General features: G+C 31.8%; 1 protein-coding gene across 1 annotated transcript in view; it reads left to right on the forward strand.

Annotated features, from left to right (window-relative positions):
* Positions 1–26,851, forward strand: part of LOC132695574 (dynein beta chain, ciliary) — a 42,492-nt gene that overhangs the window by 1,858 nt on the left and 13,783 nt on the right. Inside the window, exons 2-23 of the mRNA XM_060659897.1 lie at positions 1,240–1,723; positions 1,773–1,891; positions 1,943–2,270; positions 3,867–4,228; positions 6,859–7,374; positions 7,425–7,535; positions 9,708–9,862; positions 10,223–10,418; positions 10,472–10,727; positions 13,132–13,492; positions 15,045–16,248; positions 16,299–16,571; positions 16,673–16,702; positions 17,778–18,620; positions 18,678–19,226; positions 19,280–19,414; positions 19,467–19,729; positions 19,782–19,983; positions 20,032–20,254; positions 20,310–20,799; positions 22,435–22,717; positions 22,772–22,945. Of these exons, the coding sequence (XP_060515880.1) occupies positions 1,480–1,723; positions 1,773–1,891; positions 1,943–2,270; positions 3,867–4,228; positions 6,859–7,374; positions 7,425–7,535; positions 9,708–9,862; positions 10,223–10,418; positions 10,472–10,727; positions 13,132–13,492; positions 15,045–16,248; positions 16,299–16,571; positions 16,673–16,702; positions 17,778–18,620; positions 18,678–19,226; positions 19,280–19,414; positions 19,467–19,729; positions 19,782–19,983; positions 20,032–20,254; positions 20,310–20,799; positions 22,435–22,717; positions 22,772–22,945 (7,317 nt within the window). The 5' untranslated portion in view covers positions 1,240–1,479. The remainder of the gene's footprint in view (positions 1–1,239; positions 1,724–1,772; positions 1,892–1,942; positions 2,271–3,866; positions 4,229–6,858; positions 7,375–7,424; positions 7,536–9,707; positions 9,863–10,222; positions 10,419–10,471; positions 10,728–13,131; positions 13,493–15,044; positions 16,249–16,298; positions 16,572–16,672; positions 16,703–17,777; positions 18,621–18,677; positions 19,227–19,279; positions 19,415–19,466; positions 19,730–19,781; positions 19,984–20,031; positions 20,255–20,309; positions 20,800–22,434; positions 22,718–22,771; positions 22,946–26,851) is intronic.

Here is a 26,851-nt window from a genome sequence, read left to right on the forward strand (position 1 = left end):
TTTTAGGCTGCTCAAAATTCGCAAACTATTAGAGAAACGGGCTTAAAAGAAAACTAGGGTTTCAAAGTTCTTTGTCTCTATTTTTCTTGATTGTTTTGTGTCCTTTACCTTTTTTAAAATAAAAATAAGGGCTTACGAAGTTATATGCAAAGCTTTTATCAAAATGACTATATTAAATGACAATATTCAAGATTAATTTTTATTTCAAAAACGGTAAGAGATAGGTATAGGAAAACCCGAACAAATTCTACTTAATTTTTTGAGAAAAATTTAAAAATGAAATGAGGTACAGGGGTTTCCATTAAAAACTAAACAAGACGTTGACACTTATTTAAAAGAATTTTGTGACCGACAATGCTTTGGAATGATTAAGAAAAACATACAAGGATGGAAGTTTTTTTATCTGTAGGTGCGTTTATACCCTAAAACCACATTTTTCTTTATGACTTTATGAATTCTAATTACACTGCATTTACGAAGATGTCTGATGCGTTTTTAAACGAAAGTATTCAATTCAACTCTTTTCCAATTTAAAAAAAAAATCACCACAATGTCTTTGACGCTCTTCTTCTTGAATTTAATAGGAAATTGTTGAGGTATAGTCAGACACAAGATAAATGACAATTCTATTATGCTTTCCAAAATACAAAATAACAATTTATTACGTTCTATATCACTTGTTTTTATTGCTGCTCGTACTTCCCCTTCTGAACCGACAGGCATACAAGACAAAAATGATTATTTTCTAACTTACTTGTGAGATAAATAGAGTACAGTTACTTACCCTTTCAGTGAAAACAGCCTGGCAGGGTTAAAGTACTTACTTTAAGGATCAAAGTCAAATACGTCCGTAATATATACGGACATATAATTTAGATTAAATTCTTAACGATACATATCACCTGATGCTAAAATAAACGCTTCTATTTATTCGAAAATACCCGGCAGTATCAATGCTTAATCAAATTTAAAAGTGTCCATTTTCGTTTCAAATAAAAATTTTAAGTTTACATAAATATTCGTTACGGTCCATCTCAGGAAAACTTACTTAATGCAGAATAAACCTTTGTTGGGATGGGTTTTACCTTCTGCGGTTAAGGTACTGTAAAATACTTAAAACTTCAAAGCAATAAATGCACTATATTTTTGGTCGTACAATAACACTGCGGACTTTGCATTTTCAATTCGACTGACATCCATGTTTAATTTTAATTAAATTACGTTAATTAATAATTTAAGGAGATTTGAATGTTATGGTTACGCTCATATTGCCAACTGGGGGAGTTTCAAGGGGACGGAAATTAACTATTATTTGTGGGCACGATATAAATTTAAATATAAACCCAAAAGTAAAGCGTGTCGTGGTACGGAATTTGCCCGACTTGTGCGAAGGAAATCGTGACGAATACACGCAAATCCAACCAGGCTTTGGTGACATTAACATGCCACCAATATAAATTAGTTATATTGCAAAACAAAATGGATCAACAACAAACTAGCGTTACTCTCGATAGCCGCTTGGAATTTCTCAGGACTTACGTCCAAAAATCGTTAAAATTAAAAGCGGAAAAATGGTCCAGGATGATGGCAACGGAAGAACACAAAGCCGTGGTGATAAAATTTTTGGAACGCACGTTTCCTACGGTTTTGGTCATAATCTTAACTCCATCGGCCCAACTGGTACCTTCCAACGGGTTTCCGCTTGCACAATTAAAATCTAAAGGTAAACTTTATGGCACTCGAGGGAATAATTTTAATCGACCTACTTCCAGGAGTGTTTTTCGTCAAAAAGGAACCGTTGCCCATATCCAAAACTACCCCAGGCGAATTGGTGATCGTGGGCGATCTTTCCCCAAAGATTATCGACCAACTAGCATCGTTGGTTGACGAAGTAAGCTAATTGAATTTGAATTGAATATTACTTATAGCGAATTTTGAGTAGATTCTGTTACCTCTGCTGTCTAATCCTTCCAATCACGCCCAATGGCCCGGAATTATAGCCAAGGACGTACACAAACACGTACATAGTCTTAAGAGTACGGTTTATCAGGTCAAAGGGCAAGTAAATGGCCAAACGGTGCTGCCTCTTCCCGTCGGTGTGGAAAGGGTTTTCGAAGTGGAGAAAATCGTTGCCGAAAGTAATGGCGAAAACTGCGATTTGTATTTGAAAAGTAGCATCGAAGGAGTGGTGATGAAATGGACCACCCAAATTAACGATGTGCTTATAAATAATTCCTCTGAGAAATACTCGAATGCTGTCCCATCGATGGGTAAGTATTACACAGTGTAGTGTAGTAAGTTGTAACTGTGGAGATTACAATTAGTTTTTGCTCAGTTTGGAAATACTGTGTGGTATAAAAATTGTGACACCCAGTACATGTAAATAGACATTATGCAATTCTCCTGAGCATGAGATTATCGATATCTGCTTGTGGTAAGTTTTCCATAGATAATCTTAGCCCAGAACGTACATGTTGTGATTTGATTTGTCCTTGTCTTCCTAAAAAATTGGATCTTGGATGTTACTAAAGTAGAACTGAGGGTTTTATTTTGCCAAATGTCTCAATCTATTATGAATCTGATATTGAACCGACCAAAAAAAACATGTGTAATTTTAACCTTTCAAACGTGGTAGTCTTATTTTGCTCATTTACTATTATTTTATTACAATTATATTGATATTTGTGGAACATTTGAATTAAATTGACGTAAAAAAATATTGTGCAAAACTTTAATAAAGTTTTAAATATCAGTGCAACAAACATGGAAACTCTACTTCAGGTAAAATTGAATTTTAAACTAGAATAGCGGTAAAATAACTAGCGACCTTTCATTATAGTACCGATTTCAAGATAAATACTAGGTTATTTATCATCAACTTTCGTTGAATAAAATATCTGATAGAACAGAAGATTATGCGTCTGAATAAGCACATCTCTTCCAATATCAATCTCCTTCAGAAACTCCTAAAAATCGGCATCAATATTGTGATTTTTAGCTAGTATAAAAACAACAACCCCATTTCTGTTAATAATGACCAGTAGAATAGGTTCTTGACACTATACCAGACTTAGTTGTTTCAGTCTATTAGTTAATAGCATTACAAACACTTATATGATATGATACTTCAAGGCTAGATCTCATGGATATCTGCCAATCTGTAGAAGAAGAAATGTTCACATTTATTTATTAGTTTATGCCACCTGTTTCGACAGCACCGTGTATTTCGATTTTTTTGCTATATATGGTATTGTTTTATATATTTTGGTTTTGGTAATTTATATGGGATGCATAGAGTTCAGAGTTATTTGAAACTGTTATTTAGTTATAATCTTATCTATTTGTGCTTGTTTAATATTTCATTCTTTTTCAAAAAATTCCGTGGTATGTTAAGTAGTCTGTGAATAAAATAATAAATGGCATCCATTTTGTGTTTTGAGTAATTATGTATGACTGTGACCGTGTGTGGGGGTTTATGGTAAATGGAATCTAATTTGTTCTGTAATTTAGTTACAGTCAAGTCCAGAAAGTTTTAAGACTTATCTAGTTCTATGATAAATTTTATATAATTAATCCTTTTTTTTCCTGATCTCTGGTTTCTCGTGAAGTCCCATTGTCTGTATTATTGGTGTATGTGACCAACATTGCGCCAATATTGCAGTATTATGACCAATCCTCTTTCTAATTTCCCGATAGGATATCCCAATTGCTGGTCAGTTAAAAAAAGGTGTTGTTATTGGTATTGTATTGTAGGATATGCTGAGTGTTGCAATTTTCTATTTCACACAATATAAACAAAAATCGACAAATATCGTAAGAATTGTGAATATAATTTTTATGCAAAGTAGAGCCAATGTTCATTTTAGAAATCCAGTTTTGGAACCAGCGCCTCAAAAACTTACAATACATTTATCAACAATTGAGAGACCCCAAAGTGAAGAGTATGGCGACTATACTCGAAAAAACTAACAGCGCTTATTACGCCTGCTTCAGAAATCTGTTCAAGAACGTTGTGGTAGCTCTGGCAGAAGCGAAAGACATCTACCTTCACCTCACACCTTTAAAAAAGCACATAGCTTTACTAGAGGAAACCGACTTCAGCGAATGCATCCCATTGTTGACACCGACAATTCACGTGATCTGTCTTATATGGGCCACATGCGTTTCATACGATCAAGTGAAACTAATCACTTTGCTTAAGCAAATATGCAACTTGCTAATTGCAGAGGTGAGTTCCCATGCTTCAGAATTTCGTTGTTCGGGAATTACAAGGTTCGACCTACATTTTGGCTTTCGTGTGGACAGCGGTCAAATAAAATTTAGTAATGTTTATTAGTTATTTTATTTTCTTTTCAAACGTTTAAGATTTGTGTGAACTATATTTTTTTAGCTTTTAATATCTTTCACAACTAATTGTATTTCTAACTCTCCTCTTATATGATGATAATGAAATAGAAGAAACATAGATATTAAGAAAATGTAATATACAAAAATACAAATAGAAATTCTTAATCCACTTTCCCTGTTTGGTATTGATTATATTATGGAAAAGGTGTAAAGGTGTCCCGGCAGAATACTCTTAAAAAGGAAATTATTTTATTATAACGATATAAAGATTAGGCATTATACGTACTGCGTACAATTAGTTTTTTAATACACCTTATAAAGAAATTAAATTCTTCGTCATCTGAGGAACTATCATCTCCTTTTGACAATGTGAGATTAACTGGTTCCATTTTTTAAACGACATGCTTTTTGCCGTTTCACTCGGAGTGATCTTTTCCTCATTTAAGATGAAGACACCTCTATTTCCAGGTTGATGGTCCATATTTTTTAAGAATTTTTTTTATTTGATTAGTTACTATATGGTCAATTTAATAGGGTAGAAGAAATCATTATTTATTTTAATAAAACATTAAAAATATTAAAATTTGAATATAATTTAAAATTTATTAAAATATATTTTTCAATTCTTTTACGATACTGTCTGGATATTCGTCCAAGTTCTTGACAGGCTTGTCTTACTCTGGCAAAACGTTCTTCAACCTTCATAAAAATCGAGTGTTTCTTCTTCTTCTTCTGTTTTTTCCTCTCCAGCCCATAGAAAATTTTTGGATTAACTATTGATGAATAATTCTAAAATTGCGAATGAATGCACTATTTAGCTGGAAATACATATCCAATAGCACATTGACAGGAAGAATTCGTATACCATCTCAAAAGTGAACTAAACGATTAAATAAAAAAGCACCTAGTATTTGGTTTCCAAAAATTCCACACCAGACTCAGAATTTTTGAAAATATTGATATTTACAATTTACAACCCAGTATCTACAATTTTGCTTTATAATTACCTTGGGCAAAATAACAATAATATAATCTGTGTTTCAAATTTAAACTTTAGTTGAGTGAGTATCTTAGAAAATGTGACCCATCAGCTGTATCACTGTGAAAAACTCCAAATCTGTGATTTAGATAGCCAAAAGATAAGGGGTCCTTCGTTTTAAAAGCGATACACTGTATAATAATATTGTCAAAAATGGTGGTAGCACCGACTAAATACTTATTTATGTGATCTAAAAAATATTAGGAACACAATTTCTACATTCAGCACTTCCCTGAGATTACTTACTATTTGTTTGTGTACCTCTACCGCATTTGACAAATAGTCTTTCCTTTTATAATTCTTGATTCTATAAGCAGTTTCTTCAGTAACCTTGTTTGTGAAAATAAATAAATAAATTTATTCCGAGGACTATTTTTAAATAACTCTTGGTAAAGTCAATTTTTTTTTCTTCCACGACATAAAATAAAGTTTAGATATGAAATTTGAGGTTTAATCTTGATGCTATCTTTTTTTAAGAGATCATGGCCATTTTTAACTGAATAACTGCATCTTGTAGAACAGGTGTCATTTATAAAAATTTACTCAAAATAAGGATATCTTAGAAGGTAATATAAGTAAGATTAAAATGTAACGCAATAGTGAAAAGCGAAATTGAGATACCAGGTATAATAAGTAATTTTGAATTGAATATCAATCTCATTATTTTATTTCCACAGGTTTAAAGCCAATTACAGAAAGTATCACGCTAGATTTCAATATTAATTAGGTAATTTAATAACAATTAGGTTAATTCGGTCAAAAATTCCGGGTTTTGCTCAAATTGAGAGAAGGATTTAACATAAATGTTAAAAATAATTAATAACAATAATAATAACAAAGTTCTTTATTTGAATTTTAAATAACATAACAAGAAGTTAACATTTTGACAAAAAGTAGAGATTCAAAGATTAGTATACTGTTAGTATACAACGAACCTGAGAAAAGATAAGAAAAAAGCATTTTATGAGTTGTTACTTATATCAAGCAAAAATGATTAGTGTTCCCGAGAGAATCGTAATATTTTATTTTATTTAGCACACAGTTACCTAGAAATTACTTTAGTTTGTTCATCCAATAGTTTTTGAAAAACACGAGGTTGCTTAAGTTTTATATTTTATTTAATAAATTATTTAAACATGAAACAATATTAGATCAGGATTATCTATATCATAGCGATGGCTTATTTTATTAAAGATTCATGGAGGATATGTTCTACTTAGTATTTTTTGTTGTTGTTGATTTCATATTTCCTTTGTAACCTTATAGTTAATTCTTATAGGTTTGATTGATTACCTTGATGTTTTCAAAAAAGAGGCCTAAGATTCCCAAACCTCGATTTAGGTAGTTAAAGAATAATTCAGGTGCATCTTCCCTTGTTTCGAATAAACATATCTCCAAAGTGCAGAGTTGCAAACTTATAATTCTCAATCTAATAACTGTATACAAAAAATGTTAACAAATATTTGTTTTAGGCTAAGAAGTTTTTAGATCCTACAACACTATTCCATAGCGACATAGACGAAGCTATGCAAAGACTAGATTTATGTTTAAAAACTTTGAAACACTTTTTGAACCTTTTCAAAATATACAAATGTAATTTGCACAGATTTTCCAAAGACAAGCAAGTTAGTCCATGGAATTTCCATGCCAATATGGTGTTCAGCAGGTTCACAGCGTTTTTGGAAAGGCTCAGTACCATTAGATGGTTTTTTAACACTGTTTTGGAATTTAGTAAACTAGAGAAAGTGGAAATCGGTGGTATCAACGGTAGAATGCTAAGTTCTAGAATAACCATCGTCTTCAGTGAATTCCAACAGTGCTATTCAATATTTTCTGGAAAATCATACGACGTTCTAGATCCGGACGATCCGTCATTTCTGAGTGACTTTGAAACTTTCAAACGAAAAATTTTCGATATGGACATGAAACTGGCGGCTATTTTATGCCAGGCTTTTGAAGATTGTTCAAACTTAGACAGTATATTCAAGGTGCGTCTACCTAAGCGATAATAAATATCCAAAACTGAGCTTCATTTCAGTTAATTAATATATCCGGGTGTTTATTAGAAAGGCAGATAATTAAAGAGGAATTCACGAAGAAATATGTTCACATACTCGACATGTTAGAATACGAGGCCAAATTAATTCAGGTAAGCATGTGACATTAATTATATATAAATTAGTTATTGCACCAGAAGGTTAATCCACAGTTGCACTGAAACGGTAACGAGTGCAAAAGAGGTCTATTAAAATCAGCTTTGCGGAAATGGCAATTTAAAAGCTTCTATTTACGACACCAGCCCATCAAGAAAGATTTGTGACAAAAGTTCTACCTGTGACGTTTGTCGGTCGTTATTTGGCACTTTTAATTTCTTATAAACAATTTGACGAAATTCAGTAAATTATATAGTGTGCCTCAATCTTTATGGAACCTTCCCCAATACAACTTTAACGATGCTATTACCTATTGTTATTGGTAAAGCCATCAACAAAAAATTGGGGGGTGGGTCACATATATTTCTTTCTTTTTGAGAGCTAGAGGCTGGAGAAATTCAATACAGTACATTATAAAAATTGAGGACTCTTACATTTCTATACAAAACAACATAAATCTTATGAAATTGAAATTGAAACAGAACTAGATTTAGACATTTCGAATAGAAATGTAATTATCTATACGTATTCCTAGCTATGAATTTATTGTATATATTTAATGTCATTGTTTTTTCTTAGTGTTATTTAATAAGATTATTATTACCTACATAAATACATACTATATATATATATATATATATATATATATATATATATATATATATATATATATATATATATATATATATATATATATATATATATATATATATATATATATATATATATATATATATATATATATATATATATATATATATATATATATATATATATATATATATATATATATATATATATATATAATTAAATATCAATCTCATTATTTTCACTACCTGCTTGTCACTTTTTGGGCTCTACAAGATGACTTTAGCAGATTTTAAGTAGGACGTTTCGCTTCTAGGAAATTATCATCAACTATATTTTTTCGTATGATCCTTGAAAAAACTGCACCATGTATTTAGCATTTTTTATTATGAATACATGATAAATAAAAAAAGATAAATAGCTAGATCATATTAAACGTCAATTAATTAATTAAAAATAACTTATTACACTATTTTATATAAAATTATATACAAATTCTGTTAAATGTGTTCCAAAAATCCCAACCCACATATTAAACCCAACACCCGAGGATTATCTTCCTAGTATAAGGTATAAGATAAAATGAGCAATACATTTCGCGATTCCAGTTGTACGTTCTACTTTTCTACTGCTTCCGGATTCCAGTTATAGCTAATATATAATTTATATACTGCTTAAGATTTGCAGTTAATTTTCCAAAAATTTTTGAACTCGGTTGTCCTCTATCTGGGTTATTATTTAAATACATACGCCTAGCTTCAAAAGCGTTACTATAGTATAAAAAAAGCTTGTTTCATTTTGAATAGCAAAATAGAACCAACACCAAAAGGACGCAACAACATTAAAAAAGGTCATGTACCGTTACGTCAATAAAATTATTTTGAACAGATTTAAAAATGATTATTAAAAATTATACGGTACATTTGAATCAGGTAGTGCTTTGAACTTATTATCTCATTGAGTTTTGTTGAGTTGGGAAAACAACACTCAAAAATTCACACTATTCTAATGTGGGTTAATATAAAAAATTGCTTGAAACCGAGATTTTCTTATATAAGTAAACTGATTGAATAAGTTTCCTGGCCTATTCCGAAAGTCCAAACTTAAGTTTTGATTTTTAAGGGCTACAATTTTGGAAAGGTTCAATTCAATCAACAGAACATAAATAATGTACCAAATTTTAGTGAAAAATCTTTACAGGTTTAGCAAATTTTTACAAAAAAAACTCAGCAAGGTTTCACGTTTAACACTCCTAACTTTAACTTCATAAGTTTGCTTGACAGAGTATATAAGTGTAATAAGTGAAAAAAAATTGATCATGCCTGTTAACATGCTACATAAGGTCTTCATGAAATCGATTTGACAGTAGAATTAACGAAAAAATTAATGAAAAAATTAATACCAACAAATTCTTCAATTTTTAAAAAAAAAATGAAAGCTGGTAATGGTGTCAAATAATACACACAATTTTTGATTTTATTTTGATAGGGTACCATCTGAGTTAAAAGTTGCAAAACGGCAGTTTTGTTGCGACCTGATTTCTGATGTCAGATGTTTTATTATTACTGCCCTGCTTTTAGGATGCGTTTGATGACCAAACGAACCATTTCAAAAAATTCGGAGAATTCAAAGTAGACGAATACGCACCTCCAGTGACCGGAACACTAAGATGGACTCGAAATTTAATCGAACGAATTAAATCAGTTCAAACGAAGTTACAAGGATTTCAGCATCCGTGAGTTTCATCCATATCTAGTATAAGCAGTTTTGTCTATTAAATTTTGACGATTTTGTATAAAATAAAACGCCTAGATCAGATTCAGATGTGAGTATATTTTGTACTTGTAGTATCACTTTATTATCGTTTTTAAATATCTGTTTGGACACTTTTGAAACTATCAGGGTGTTATAAATAATGCAGAATAATTTGCATTGTCCATAAAGGTCACGCACATCAAAAAGCAAAGTCATAACTAATTAGACTTTGCTTAGCGTAATAGTAAAAATGGCTTCTGACAATTCGACAGTTTGCAGTATAAATGATTTGATGCTATAGCAACAGCTCCTTCGCGTTGTCGTAGAGCTTAAATTTTAGCATAATGGAGGACTCGAGAGCTATCAGCGTCATGAACAAATTTGAAACTATGGCAGAGGAACTCAATCGAGTTGCTGAAAATTCACTGAAAGATTGGGCAGAGAAAATACCATTTCGTATTGAAACTAACATACGACAATCCCTTCTAACGCAGAATCCCAAATCGAAAGAGTTGTATTTGAATTTTAACCCCCAAGTGAATAGCAATTTACCCCATGGGAAATTAAATATTTAATGTTCGTTTTCTAGCTCTCCGCCATTCTGCGCGAAGTTCATTATTTGAAACTGATGGAAATCGCGGATATTCCAGAATTGGCACTAAAAATTGCCGAGAAGGACGAACTATTTCGGAAATACAATTCGAATTTGACTTCGACGATCGCTTGGTATAATAAAATTAGAAAAACTGCGAAATCAGTGGAATTTTGTTTGATCCAGTCCGAAATACGCGAAGTAGACAATTTGATACTTTATGGACAGAGCGGTCTTCACTGGAATTCCGATGGTATGTTTTAGAGACAAACTTATAAGTTAGGTGGTCAGAGTTAAAAGAATTAATATAACCAAGTGTAAAGAAAATATTCTACCAAATAATTTGCGAAATGATATGAATCACTCTGTCAAAAATAATAAAATACCAGATCAGGAATTAATCATTTTCTATGAGAACAATCAATTAGAAAATGTCGATCAAGAGCTACATTTTTTACATTGGCTGCAGAGGATGAAATGTTTTACATGATAAAAATATGGAATTGTACTTAATGCGATTAAAGTATTACAATAATTTCTTTTACATTTTTTTGATTATTTTCTTCATAAACATTAAGCGATAGAATTCGAAAATGGATTTGAGAAAAGGTGCTCTCTAGTTTAAAGTTAGCCCAAATTTCCTTTAATTATAATGCGTTTAAAGCTTCAGAATTTATTGTTCCCAGATCTATCTAACACACCTTTAAACGATTTATTACTTTCTCCTTTCAAACGACCATAGTATATATAAAAAATAAATTCATTGGCAAAGCGTAGGTGTGCTTTGTTATTAACTGCACAGCTTTGGTCGGAATTTGAAACATTGTATGCATTAGATCCCACGGCGTTCTTAAACAGGATAATATAACTTTCACCAGCGTGCATTGCAAGTTAATTTACAGACATCAAATGTGATTTTTTGAGTAACATTTTGTTATGGGCCAAATCTTAACTCAAAAATTCTATATTTTTTTTTAGTCAAATGTTTGTAATGGGAATGGCGTCAAGTGACATGGTCTTAAAAAAGCTTGTTTCAAATTTAAATATCAACAATAGCTTTCTTGAAAAATTCAAAAATCAAACGACTTTCGATTTATAATTTATTTTGTGTGGGTGAATGGGTTTAGTGGGCTCAGGTATAAAATCATATTCCACGCCTAAAATAAGCCCTAGTGTTGTATATAAAAAATATAAATTAACCGCAGGCCCTAAAACGAATAGTTCTTTATGAATGTTTCCGAAACAGGTCCCTGATCATAATTTTCAGTACCTGTACAGAAATTTGGGCAAAAAAATTAAAATAGGGAATCGATACAATACAGTGTGTCACATTAAAGATGAAGACACCCCTATATTTTGGCTATCTAAATAAGCACAGCACAGCCACATAGGTTAATGGATGACATTTTTTAAGATACACTGAAATTTTGGTCAATGCAAAAAATTAATAAACGTTGATATTTTGATTTGACAAATTACTGTACCATGAAAAGAAAAATCTCTGCAGTATGGAAAACTTAAGGTTCAGTTTTAGGCCCTTACTCTTCATATTTTATGTAAATTGTATATTGAAAATTTTACCTGGTACATTTTTTGTGATGTATGCGGATGATCTTTTCTTGTTGTCGAGTGGAAATGACGATGATATCTCAAAGAAGTGCTGTAGGGTACTCGATAGATACGTTTGGAAAAAATAATCTATATTAAATAAAATATAACATAAGTTTTCGTAACTATCTAATTTATCTAATGACGCTATCTCAAGTAGAGATACTGTAAGGTTTCTAAGATTGAATTTCGATTAGTGTTTAAACCGCAAGTGTCATTTTAACTCAATAGTGTAAACTACCTTTACATCTTATAGGAGTTTATTTGACCAGTAGAGATTTCTCCCACTGATTGTATGGGTGTTCCTATTTTTAATAATCTGCCCTTGTAGGTAATAGACAAACGTTTTAAACCTTGGCTATCTAAAAAACAATCAAAAATATTTTTGTTATCCAAAACATTTTATAGTGTTGGTGAATCTTTGTACCGTTATATATTTAGACTATTCCTATGCAATTTTGGGAAAACAAATATTATCATTGATATTATTATTATCGGTAAACATAACATGACAAGAAAATGACCTTTGACCTGATAACAATAATCTAATCTTTTATTCTTATCACGATCTTTTAATGTAAGAATTTTAGTTTATAGGGCTTGATTTTGTCATGGATAATTTTATCCTTACTAATATACAGCCGACATGGTAAATTTCGAAGGTTCATGGGTGGATTTGCTGCCAGTGTATCGATGTGTAGGGTGAGCACGGATATTTGGCGTTAAACTCAGCACCAACTGCTACTAAAAGAAAAACCACGAAACAATCGGATTGTTTCGATTTTTGTGATCACTAAATAGAGCTTCATGTAATAAACTAAAAGTTTAATCTGATTAACGTGAATTATTTCACAAGTGTACGTTCCGCTGCATAATAGTTAATCGAATAAAAAAAGAAAATTATAACAATTTTGTGTAGGGATTAACCAAAATATTGAAAAAACTAAAAAAGCTATGCTGTCATGACATTTGGTCCTTTTTTTTCAATAAACCAATATCTCTAATATAGGCGTGCCTTCACCTTAACTGTATAACTAAACATTTTTTAGAATTGTGGAATTATATTACCAACCTTCGCGATTTAGTTAAGCGTGTCCAGGACAATTTGCAAGAGGCCCAGCATAATTTAAACAGTATCAAGGATTTGTTAATACCGTTCGCGAGAAAACCATTATTCGAAAGAAAAGATGGCAAACGTGATACGTTTTTATGCATCGATGATCGAGAGGAAAGAATATCCAAGAGGCACGTCGAAATTCGACTAGCAACTCAGACTATTTCGACTTTGCTGGCTGCGAATATGAAACTATTTAGAATCGCAGAAAACAATATCAGCGTCGATTGGGTTAATTATATTGATTTTGTTGATAAAATTGTATTGAATTACTTGTATCAGTCCGTCGGTTGCAGGTACACTGTGGTATATATATATATATATATATATATATATATATATATATATATATATATATATATATATATATATATATATATATATATATATATATATATATATATATATATATATATATATATATATATATATATATATGATGACACTATATTCCGGGATATCATCCGTTCGCTCGTTGAACTCCGACTGGAATCCTGCATCCGACTGGAATCCTGCAAATCCTGCATCCGACTGGAATCCTGCAGACGTTTCGCCAAAATCTCACTTGGCATCTTCAATGCTCGCGCTCCGAAAACACTTCGAACACCAGTGTTTTCGGAGCGCGAGCATTGAAGATGCCAAGTGAGATTTTGGCGAAACGTCTGCAGGATTCCAGTCGGATGCAGGATTTGCAGGATTCCAGTCGGATGCAGGATTCCAGTCGGAGTTCAACGAGCGAACGGATGATATCCCGGAATATAGTGTCATCATATTTTTCCATCCGTGAATCAATACGTGAGAATATATATATATATATATATATATATATATATATATATATATATATATATATATATATATATATATATATATATATATATATATATATATATATATATATGCGTAGAAGTTCCAGCACCCATCATCCCAGGATTAATAAAAAAATAATTTAATAATAATACATTTATTTTTCTACTAGGACATATATAGTTTACAATAAAATAAGAACCTACTCCGATGTACTACTAAATCTGGCGAGTGTCTAAATTGTTAGTAAACTGAAGAATACTACATACAATAAAGCAAATTTAGCAGAACTACATAAGTACATAAATGTACTGAAGCAAGCGATTGGCAAGGATCAAATTTCAGTAATGCATTGATAAAAGAAAAGGAGCTTTTGATTATTGCTTTTCCGGGAATAGTTACAAGACGGGATAATGGTTCAAAGTGTATTATTAAATATATAAACACAAGACAATGCATTGAGTATGAAACTGTTGTATAAAAATGTTTAGAAATCAAGAGGTATACATAAAAATATCAATAAAAAATTATATGTGGAAACAGAAAATCACACAACTTGTGACAAAAGTGAACAAACAAATGTCTTGTGCTAAAAAAAATGTTTTATCTTATTAATTTTTAATCCGATTGGTTGGTTATATATATATATATATATATATATATATATATATATATATATATATATATATATATATATATATATATATATATATATATATATATATATATATATATATATATATATATATATATATATATATATATATATATATATATATATATATATATATATATATATATATATATATATATATATATATATTGTTTTTCTATAAAGTTAGACGTGTCATAATGTATATTTTCCAGTTGGCAAAACATGATTAGTGAGTTCTACCATACTTCTTCTTAATGTTTGGTTCTTGTTTTATTTGGTTTGCTGTATTATATTTATTATTATATTACTGGGTGTTGCAATTTCTATGACACAAAATACATTTTCCAATAATACTAACGTGATTTTACTACCTGCAGTGTTTTTAGTTTGGGTTACATTAACGAGCATATGGATTCCACCAACAACTTGCCTCCACTCTTTGAAGTGTTACTAAACCTAATGGAACCAAATATAGTATTCGTACCGTCATTAGACTCTAATTCTCCTCAAAGTTTTCGAGCAATGATTACCAACATCATAACAGATATCGTGAAAACGTCAGAAATCATCCCGCGTTTGTCAAAGAGAGCAAAAAAATCTTACAACGATGAAATCGAAAACCACCAAGATATCGTGGACATGAAAAACGACATCCTCCAAAGCGTGGATAAAGCGTTGGAGGAAGCTTACGAATTCTGCAACAATTTTCAAAACTACTCGTATTTGTGGTTGGACGATAGAGAAGAATATCTAAACCAAATATTAACTTACGGCAGGCAGTTGAGCAGCGAGGAGATTGAGCTGGTAGCTGCCAAAGATGTCTGCGCTCCGCCTCAATCGCCTCCTAAAATGGAAACATTTCGGGAGCAAATTGATAATTTTGAGACGTTGTATGGCGAAGTGGAACAGATACAGGAAAAAGAGATTTTTTTCGCGTGGTTCCAGGTTGATATTAGACCTTTTAAGCAAGCACTTTTAAATACCATCAGAAAATGGGGTGACATGTTCAAGGGACATCTGGTGAATACGGTCACCACTAGCCTTTGCGATTTGGGGCAGTTTATTAGGAAAGCAGATGAAGGTCTTCAGCAGACTGTGGTCGATTACCAAACACTGGTTAATGTTATGGGTTATCTTCTACAAGTAAAAGAGCGGCAAGCTAATACGGACGAGATGTTCATTCCACTGCGTGAGACGATAGAAGTTTTAAAATTTTATGACCAAGATATCCCTGAAGAAGTAAACGTATACCTACAAGAACTGCCGGAGCAATGGAACAACACCAAAAAAATCGCCATAACTGTTAAACAGCAGTTAGCGCCTCTGCAAGCTGCTGAAGTCACATGCATCAGGAAGAATATATCACAATTTGAAGTCAAAATAACCCATTACAGAGAGGTATTTAAAAAATATGCGTTTTTTTACTATTCATGTGCCGTTCCATACGAAACAATAGACAAAGTCGATAAAGATATGAGAAAATTGGAATACGGAATGAGATCAATACACGAATCTGGTTCCCTTTTTGAAGTGAATGTACCGGATTTTAAAGTTTTGAAACAATGCAGACGCGATTTGAGATTATTAAAGGTATTCGAGTTTTTCCGTGCCGATTGCTGATACAACCAGCCACATTTCAGCAATTATGGGACTACGTACATATCGTTCACGCGTGCGTGAACGACTGGAAAACTACACCATGGAGGAAAATCGATGTAGAAAATATGGACATCGAATGCAAAAAATTTGCCAAAGAGATTCGAATGCTGGACAAAGAAATGAGGTCTTGGGATACGTATAATGGTCTGGAAGCTACTGTGAAGAACACTTTGACATCATTGAAAGCAGTTGGTGAGCTGCAAAACCCTGCTATTAGAGATAGACACTGGGATCAACTAATGTCTTCTACAAAGGTAGACTCACGTTTTATGCGTTTGTTCCACCATGTACATAATGTATATAAATTCATGTTCAGTGTATATAACATGTTTCTTTTTATTACCATGTGTTACAGAACCTTGCAGCTTTACCTCAAGAATTTAAAGTAAGTACCGGGTACTGTATATAATGTAATGTGTCTATAGTAGTTCAATTTCAAATTAAGTAACTCCTAGATATTTGTACTCTTGGCAATATTTAATGTGCATTTTAAATTGTAGATCTCCACTAACATATAGATATTGGGTTTGTTTTATGTTAACTGCAAGGCCCCATTTCCCATATTTTCGATGAGTTTGCGCATACCATATTCTCTTTATCATTTGATATTACTGCTTGATAGTCTGCAAACTGCAAGGTGTATAAATAAAAGTCATTAAGGTCAATCCCCATTCCGCGTATTTTCCTTTTCCATTGTTTCAGATACAGATACATAGATATTATACAGCATCCCTGTCTGAGGACTTTATTTACTGCGAATTCCTTGGTGAGAGATTTATTTCCCTAACTTCACTCTTGATGTTCTTAAATTATACACAATGAGTGTGGGATTGATGTTTGTTAGGATTTTCCAACGTCTTGTTGTCGGTATTGTATCGTAAGCTTTTTAAAGATCAACAAATATTATGTGTATTTCTGTTGAGGGCCATTTTCTCAATGATTAGCTTGTTCTCATTACAAGTCCTTCCAGCACGGAACCCACTCTATCAAGTCTCGTAATAGTCGTCCATATAACCTACTCATCATACTACTCATTGAAAGTTCTCTGTAATTCTCACAATCTTCTTATTGTCTTTATTGTAAATTGGGGTGATATAAGATGTTTTCCATGCTTCTGGAACTGTATTTATCAAATGTTGATAAAGACACGGTGTTGTCGAAGGAATTGTCATGTCATAATATATAATTTCGTGAAAATCTGAACTTTTAGTTCTTATTTATTTTGGGTAATTTGTACTACGGAACTATAAAACACACTTTGGAGGGTGAAACAAAAACTTTTATACCAACTTTATCTAGTCTTCTCTCTTCACACTGTTCTTGCATCCTGCTTACCTTCACCTAGAGTAGTAAGAATCGAGCTTCAGTTTCGACATTTCTAATCAAAAAGAGCACAAGCCTTCAGCACTTGTCCGGAGTAGACAAAAATTGCTGAATTGCTCTTTAAAATGCTGTTTCAGACTAAAATCGTGATGGATTTCAATACAACTTTGGCGGACTTGCTAGAGTTAAATCTCCACGAGTGCGAAGAAGAAGTAAAGAATATAGTCGACAAAGCGGTGAAAGAAATGTCAATGGAAAAAATTTTGAGGGAGCTACACGCCACCTGGTCTACGATGGCTTTCGAGCATGAAATACACCAGCGAACTGGATGTACTTTGCTGAGAGCTAGCGAAGAGCTTATCGAAACTTTGGAAGACAATCAGGTTCAATTGCAGAACTTAATAACTTCCAAGTTCATTGCCCATTTTCTCGAGGAAGTGTCTGCTTGGCAAAGTAAATTAGGATTAGCGGATCAAGTGATCAGCGTTTGGTTTGAGGTTCAAAGAACATGGATGCATTTGGAATCGATTTTCATGAGTTCCGAAGATATTAGGAAACAACTTCCAGAGGATTCGGCCAGATTTGACATTATCGACGAAGGATTTAAAAAGCTTATGAAAGATATGACTAACGTGTCTAATGTTGTTGAAGCGACGAACAAGAAAGGGCTTCTGGAAGTATTGGAGGACTTGCAAAGAAATCTCGTGCTATGTGAAAAGGCACTCGCGGTGTACTTGGAAACTAAAAGACTGGCGTTTCCTAGATTTTATTTTGTTTCTTCTGCGGACTTATTAGATATACTTTCAAATGGTAATCAACCCCAACAGGTAGCTAAGCATTTAACCAAGCTCTTCGATTCCATCGCCAGATTGGAATTCGAAATGGATGAAGATGGGAAACTAAACAATATAATAACCGCAATGTATGCTAAAGACGGTGAATTTTTGCCTTTTCACGTATCCACAAATTGTAATGGACCTGTAAGTTTGAATCGATAGTTAAAATTATCAATAACTGACATTCTCAATGTGTCTCAGGTAGAAGTGTGGCTTAATAGGATACAAGATTCGATGAGAGCGACGTTACAGCATTCTATTGGTGAAGGAGTCTTGTCATATGAAGAAAAACCAAGAGATCAATGGCTTTTTGATTTTCCAGCGCAAGTGTCCCTTTGTGGAACACAGATTTGGTGGACCACCGAAGTAAACATAGCATTTGCTCGTTTAGAAGAAGGTTACGACAACGCTATTAGAGACTATTATAAAAAACAAGTATCCCAACTAAGCACTTTAATTTCTTTGCTACTGGGCGACTTAACCAAGCAGGACAGACAAAAAATAATGACGATCTGCACTATCGACGTCCATTCTAGAGATGTGGTGAGCAAACTGATACAGAGCAAGGTCGAAAGCGCTTTGGCGTTTCAATGGGTTTCTCAACTTCGGCACAGATGGGGCGAGAAGGAGAAACATTGTTTTGCCAACATTTGCGATGCTCAGTTTACTTACTGCTATGAATATTTGGGCAACACCCCACGGCTTGTGATAACTCCCCTGACGGATAGATGTTACATCACACTCACGCAGGTTAATTAATGTAGATATATTATTTTGCACGTTGTCTCAAAAAAATACTTCAGTCTCTACATTTAGTAATGGGAGGAGGCCCTGCTGGTCCGGCTGGCACTGGCAAAACTGAAACTACAAAGGATCTAGGAAGGGCTCTTGGAATAATGGTCTATGTATTCAACTGCTCCGAGCAAATGGATTACAAGGTTAATACTTAGTTTTTATTATAGTTCTGCTTTACATAGTTAAAAATTTTAGTCCTGCGGCAATATCTACAAGGGGCTGGCCCAAACTGGTGCTTGGGGATGCTTTGATGAGTTCAATAGGATATCGGTAGAAGTACTTTCAGTCGTAGCAGTGCAAGTAAAGTCTGTACTGGATGCTATTAAGAATAAAAAAAATACGTTTGATTTTATGGGAGATATGATTCAATTAGTTCCCACTGTTGGGATATTTATCACGATGAATCCGGGATATGCAGGGCGCACAGAACTACCGGAGAATTTAAAGGCCCTTTTCAGGTACAAACCCTTAGTTTAGAAAATCACAAAGCTTTGCATATACTTTCCTCAGACCATGTGCGATGGTAGTACCAGACTTTGAGCTGATATGTGAAATTATGTTGGTCGCTGAGGGTTTTCAGGAAGCTAAAATCCTGGCAAGAAAATTCATTACACTTTACACACTTTGCAAAGAACTTTTATCCAAACAAGATCATTACGATTGGGGACTTAGAGCGATCAAATCGGTCTTAGTTGTAGCTGGATCTCTTAAGGTAGCTGCGTTAAATTTGCATTTGTAAACTTAGTTACTGAGTTTATAGAGAGGTGATCCTGGAAGACCAGAAGAAGAAGTTTTAATGAGAGCGTTAAGAGATTTCAACATACCAAAAATCGTAACCGATGATACTCCGGTTTTCATGGGATTAATTGGGGACCTATTTCCTGCTTTGGAAGTACCCAGAAAACGCGACGTGGAGTTTGAGAGAACAGTTAAACAAGCAGCGATAGACTTAAAACTGCAACCAGAAGATAACTTCATTTTAAAAGAAAGACGTTAAATTTATTTTAAATTTTAGCTAACCTTTGATCTTAAATTTTCAGGTGGTACAACTGGAAGAATTGTTGGAAGTTCGCCACTCTGTGTTTATCGTCGGAAACGCAGGAACTGGTAAAACGCAAGTCTGGAAAACTCTATTCCGCACCTATACAAACATCAAACGTAAACCCATATTTAATGACCTGAATCCAAAAGCTGTTACGAATGACGAGCTTTTCGGGATCATTAATCCAGCGACTAGGGAATGGAAAGATGGATTACTTTCAGTTCTCATGAGGGACCAAGCGAACCTAAGTGGAGATAATCCAAAATGGATCATTCTCGATGGCGATATCGATCCAATGTGGATAGAATCTCTCAACACCGTTATGGATGATAACAAAGTCCTCACTTTAGCGAGCAACGAAAGGATAGCTCTAACTCCAGCAATGCGTCTAATTTTTGAAATCTCCAATCTGCGGACAGCAACCCCAGCGACAGTATCAAGGGCGGGAATTCTTTACATCAACCCTCAAGATCTCGGATGGAATCCGTAAGTTGCACTTCTTAAAAGCAATGATTTGTTTACGACCGCATATTATTAAAAAAAACAAAAACTCTTCAAAAAAGAAGTTGTTTAGGTTCACTTATAATTTGGAAATATCGGTTTCTCCAACTGAAAGCCTTTGGGATTGATTTCCTATTGGAAGGAGTTCTACTTTAGTGGTATGTGTTGATATGTTAAAAATAAGTAAATACAGGGTGGCAGAAAACTAACCCCAACAATTTTAATGAAACAATCGTTAACAGTTATTTTATCGTATTCGGTATTAAAAAAATGGTGACTTGGTCTAGAAATATTAGCAAACATATTAAGTTATTAGCATAAGAGTTTGTAAATTTGTTTTATTTCTAAAAATTTAACTAAATTTGTCAAAAACATTTCCCAAAAAATTACAGATAAAATCTCATTTTTATTTCTTTTCTGAATATTGAAAATAAAATATTATTTTTTAAATTTAAGATTAGCATTTATTTGTTATTTTCTTTTTTTTATAGACTTGAAATAACCGTCTTTTTATGTTAAAATAACCGCAACAAAAATGACTAAGCTAGGTCGCATAAAATTGTCAACCATTGATTTTCAAAATTACACCAAGCTAAAACGGTGACCTTTGGGTAACGGCCGATTGTTTTTTATTACCATACTTCTGAATCCATTACAATGGAACCTTTTTTTAGAGCGGAATAAGCTAAAACTACAAAAATGAGATGTTTCCATTTGAAAAAAAAAAAAATTATTTTAAACGTTGAAAGTTACTTGTTACTTCTAAAAGGAAATCAAACGTATATAAGAAAATGTTTTATACATATATACTATATAAAATAACACAATTTGCTTGTTCATGTATATGAACCTCTATGTCTAATAATATAATATTTAAGAAGTATGAGTGCATTTAAGCAACTTTGACCTGAGCTCATTAGAGTGTGTTTGCAAGTATGGAGGTGGCCCTTATTAGTAACAATAACTTTAAAATGACCTTAGGGGGTGGATTACATGAATTCAAACCTAAATTTTTTCAAACATAATGGGCCTACAAAAATCTTATTATCAGTCAAATCCACAGCTTTACAAAAACAGCTTAAATAAAGATGTTATGCTTTCTTGTCTCTGGAAGAATCCAGAATCAAAAGGCTAATGCCTTTTTTCTTAAATGTAAAATAACTAAATGTGAAGATGAATATAATATTCCTAACCACATCAGACCATCAAATATGAAAATAACATTTGACATCAAAAATCTTAGTAACATTCAAGTATAAAATAAAACCTGTTAAAAAACGAATGCTGAGTAATCAAGTTTGTTTTCTACAATAATGACGGCAGTCAGAATAGGTATGGTGATGCCATATTATTAGAAAACTACAGAATGACGTCATTACTGACGTCATTGTGTAGTTTAAACCTTTACTAGGTTTTCCTGTTCATAAAGAACGTAAAAATAGTTTTTGTATGTGAAGGTAGAAGCCAGAATATAACAAATTACCAAAAGAAACTTATTTATATATTATGTTTTTGCTTAGGAGTCGATGATGTCACTAATAATTCGGATTTTACTACAAACTCAATGTGTACGTGTGTGTATTATATGTTATTTACTTCAACATGTTCATTTTATCGTAGCTACGTTACCAGCTGGATTGAGTCGCGAGAAAATGGCGCTGAGAAGTCAAACTTAATAATGCTGTTCGATAAATATATACCAGTATGTTTGGAAAACGTTCGTACGAGATTTAAAAAAATTACACCCGTACCAGAGACTTCCCATATTCAAATGTTATGTAATTTATTAGAATGCGTTTTAACCCTGCAAAATACCCCTCCAGAGTGTCCTAAAGATTGGTACGAATTATATTTCGTCTTCTGTTGTGTTTGGGCATTTGGATCTGCCATGTTTCAGGAACAAGTACATCAATGATCTGTCACACTAGTAACATGAAGTAAAGCATGGTTTTTGCAGGCCACCGACTATAGAGTGGAATTTACGAAATGGTGGGTAAATGAGTTTAAGACGGTGAAATTCCCTTCAGTTGGCACGGTGTTTGATTACTACATTGACGACGAAACTAAACAATTTATTCCATGGACCGAAAAACTGGGCAAATTTGAAATGGACCACGATACGCCTCTTCAGGTGTGTTAAATTCTTATTTATTATTGTTTAATTTTTTTTTAATTAGCAGGTGCAAACAATCGAAACATTTTAAAAATATTTTCAATTATACGGGGTATTTCATTCATTACAGATAAAATAAAAGTGGTATATTTACATTTTAAATTCAAATAATTCACCGTTTGCTCAAAAATACGTTGTAGTTATTACTAAATAACAAAACTAGGGAATTTTTGTTTATATTTCTCAACATTCTACTACGATAATGGAAGAAATCGGAATTGTATAGCAAACTTTTTTGAAGACGTGAGTGCGGTAAGTATGTGGAAATTTGAGTTATAATTTATAAAAAAGTGTTAAATTGTGTATTCAACTAATTAGTTAGTTGTATTTTATAAATAATCATTTTATATTTATTTGCTAGTTCAAAGTCTTCAGGGTTATTTTTTGGTTAGTTAGTAAGTTTAAAATATAAATGTACCACTAAGTAATGCATTTGACTTTATTCAGGTCTATTTATAATATTACAAGGACAGCAGATTGAAAGATATAGGAGGTTAATAATAATAATAAAGAAAGTGCAAATAAAATAACATCAAACAACGATGATTAATCAACATAATTAACCAAAGTATTCATCAAATGGATACGATTCTAGTCTCTCTAACATTTCCCAGATAGCTTTCTTAAAATTTATGAATATATATTGTAATAAGAAACTTATAATATATATTGTAATAAGATCCTTTATCACCGATGTTTTTTACTCAAATTACTTTGCTAAATTGAAAAATAGCAATGTCATTTGATTTACTAATCAAATAGGCATGTTGAGAGGCAGAAAATAGTTGACATTTGATGACATCTGGAATTTTATTATGGTAGCTATGGTCATAACCGCTGCTACATATGTTGTTTAAAGTTTCCCGGTAACCCATTTCGTGTCATAGAAACTAAAGGTATTTACTGAGTATTTTCCTTTACATAGTTTTTAAAAAGAATATGAGCTTCCGAATCCCAAAAGTTTGACATTACAGTTATTAAGTGTCTATTATAGTAATTTACAAACTTTTTGGAATCTTCTGGAAAGCCTGCAGGATTTCTGTTAATTTTTCCTGTAATTTAAGCCCAAATTGACTATATGCTTTCCAGTTTATTATCGAAATATACCAACCTCTTTTCGAATTTTGTTGCTGTAAGCTACTTAATTTTTAAACATTTGTATAGCATTTTGATAAAAGTGGTTCTATGCAGAATCACAGGAAAACATGTTTATTTTTGAATTTTCTATTTTTTCCGCATAAGTCATCAGTCTTATGAAAATTTAAAAACAATAACATACAAAAAACGTCTTAGAGGAATCGTAAAAAATCCTTTCTATAATTGAGAATATTTATAAAATATCTGTTTCTCCACTTTATAGAACACCTATTAAGGCTTTTTTTTTAGAATTACGATAAAGCAGGGAAGCATTTCAATATTATGAAAATAAGTAAAAAACTGACCTATCAGATTCGATGTTTTGGTTCCACAGTCATAATGCAGTCATTAAATGCTATTTATTTCATTTTTCGTAAGATTCTTATCTGGAAAGCATATGGGGTAACTGCGAACTAGGCATAAAATTTTTCAAAAATTAACTTACAGACAGGGTTTTTAAAATGTAAATACAGTAGAAAGCAAAGTCTTCGAACTGTATGTAATGAACGAAAATCAACTAAATATATCTTAAGCAGTTTTTGAAAACTCCAAAAAATCCACTCAAGAAATTTCGGGTTATAGAGGTGTCAAAAAAAGCTCTGAGTAAGATCACGCCAAGTGGAGTCCTCATTTACCACTTGATCATAAAAATTTAATATTTAAATATATTTTTTAAAAGTACTTGTGATGGAAAATTGATCGCCCAAACGATTTTTTAAAATTTTCATTTTAACAACATTTTTTTTTAATGAAAATTTTAAGCATTTTTAATTGAAAAATGGATTGAAATCAACCGTAAGAGATAAATTTATGAAATTTTCGGCATTCATGGTCAAATGTCTATATGAAAATTTAACTGATTTCTTGGTAAAAAAATCTTGTTTTTTTATCGTTCACATGCTTTATCCATTTAAGTTTAAGATTCAGGAAGAAAACTGCACTGCTCGTTATTAGTTTAAACAAAATGAATTTATTTATGACAGCGCGCCGGGCGCCGAGTGCTGTGGAAGCGCCGCGCTGCCGAGCGTCTCGAACTGCATTGAAAATTTTATCAGTGATAATTTAAAATAATAATACAATTTTATTATTATTTATGTTATTTTATTATAATTATTATTAATAAAATTTTATTTTTTTTAACAATATTCTAAAGAATACTATCATTTTATTAAATTATTTTTACCAAACAGTGTAAATTTAAAAAAAAATAAACGACTTTAAAGTTTTAAGGCCTTTATAGTCTATATTTATTTTTTCTAGGTAATTTAGTAAATTATTATTTTTAAATTTACTAGTCAACCCTCCATCAACAACCCTCTGTTAACAAAAGAAAAACCGCTCCGTTACGATTTTCATTTGTTTTTCGCGTATCCTAGTAAATAACAAAATCATTTTAGAAGTCCTTAATGTCTATTCGTGACGCAAAGCATGAAATAATTATTAAAAATAAAAGCTGAAGTGTTGTTGAATTGTGTTTTTTTAGTTAATATTTTAGTATTATAATTTTTAACTTAAAATGGGCCGAGTGAATTATGAAACTATGTGATTAAAAAATTAGTTTCAATTATTATTTAAATATAATTTTGAAAAATTAGTTAATCATGAAAATGATTTTGGTGTTGATGCTGATTTTACTGTTTTCGCTACATCTCCTGACAAAGCAGCGTGTGATGGCTTAGCAGGGAACGTAAAAAGACAATCTTATCGTGCTAATCTCCAAAGTGATAAAAACAACCACATAACAACCCCACTTTCCTGATTTCAGTTCTTTTAAAAAAAATACCAACTACGATTTGAACGCTTAACTACAATAAAAAATACTCGCCAATTTCATTATTACAAGCCATTCGAAAATTTTTCACTAGACTGCATTCTAGTTTCGGAGGACGAAAAAGTATTTATTTTTTTAAAAAAATAAGTTTAAAAAAAAATAAAAATTACTGACAACAAATTTACAATTTAATTATTTAAGCTTGTTTGTTCTTTTCAGTATGTTATGATTGTTAATATTGTTAAAAAAAATACAATTTTATTAGTAATAATTATAATAAAATAACTTAAATAATAATAAAATTTGTTTTATAATAATGTTTTGTATTATTATTTTAAATTATCACTGATAAAACCTTCAATGCAGTTCGAGACGCTCGGCGCCCTTCGCGCTGTCACAAATAAATTCATTTTGTTTAAACTAACGACGAGCAGTGAAATTTTCTTCAGAAATCTTAAACTTAAATGTGTAAAGCATGTGACCGATAAAAAAACGTTTTTTTTTACCAAGAAATCACTTAAATTTTCATTTTTATAAATAAATAAATAAAAAATAAACAAATAATTTTAAGTCGTTAATATATTCTTAAAATATAGACATTGGACTATGGACGCTGAAAATTTCATCAATTTATCTCTTACTGTTGATTTTTAATCCATTTTTTAATTAAAAGTGCTTAAAATTTTCATTATAAAAAAATTTCTCTATTAAGAATATTCTGTATGCATATGCATTAAATTTTCCAAAAGTTAAACTCCGTTGCGGTTAGTTTCCAAATAAAATATCCTGCTTAATGATGCCGTTGTATTTCATGAAATATTTAAACATTATGACCCCGAATACAGAACATTGAATATGAGTGGTAACCAAAAAATGTACAGAATTTTATTAATTCGTTGAAGTCGTTGGTGTATACTTCACCTAAGACCTCTCAAAATTACTACAAAACGCAGCAA

The sequence above is a fragment of the Cylas formicarius genome, unplaced genomic scaffold (genome assembly GCF_029955315.1).
Source record: "Cylas formicarius isolate icCylForm1 unplaced genomic scaffold, icCylForm1.1 PGA_scaffold_12__32_contigs__length_19106922, whole genome shotgun sequence".
Taxonomy (NCBI): domain Eukaryota; kingdom Metazoa; phylum Arthropoda; class Insecta; order Coleoptera; family Brentidae; genus Cylas; species Cylas formicarius.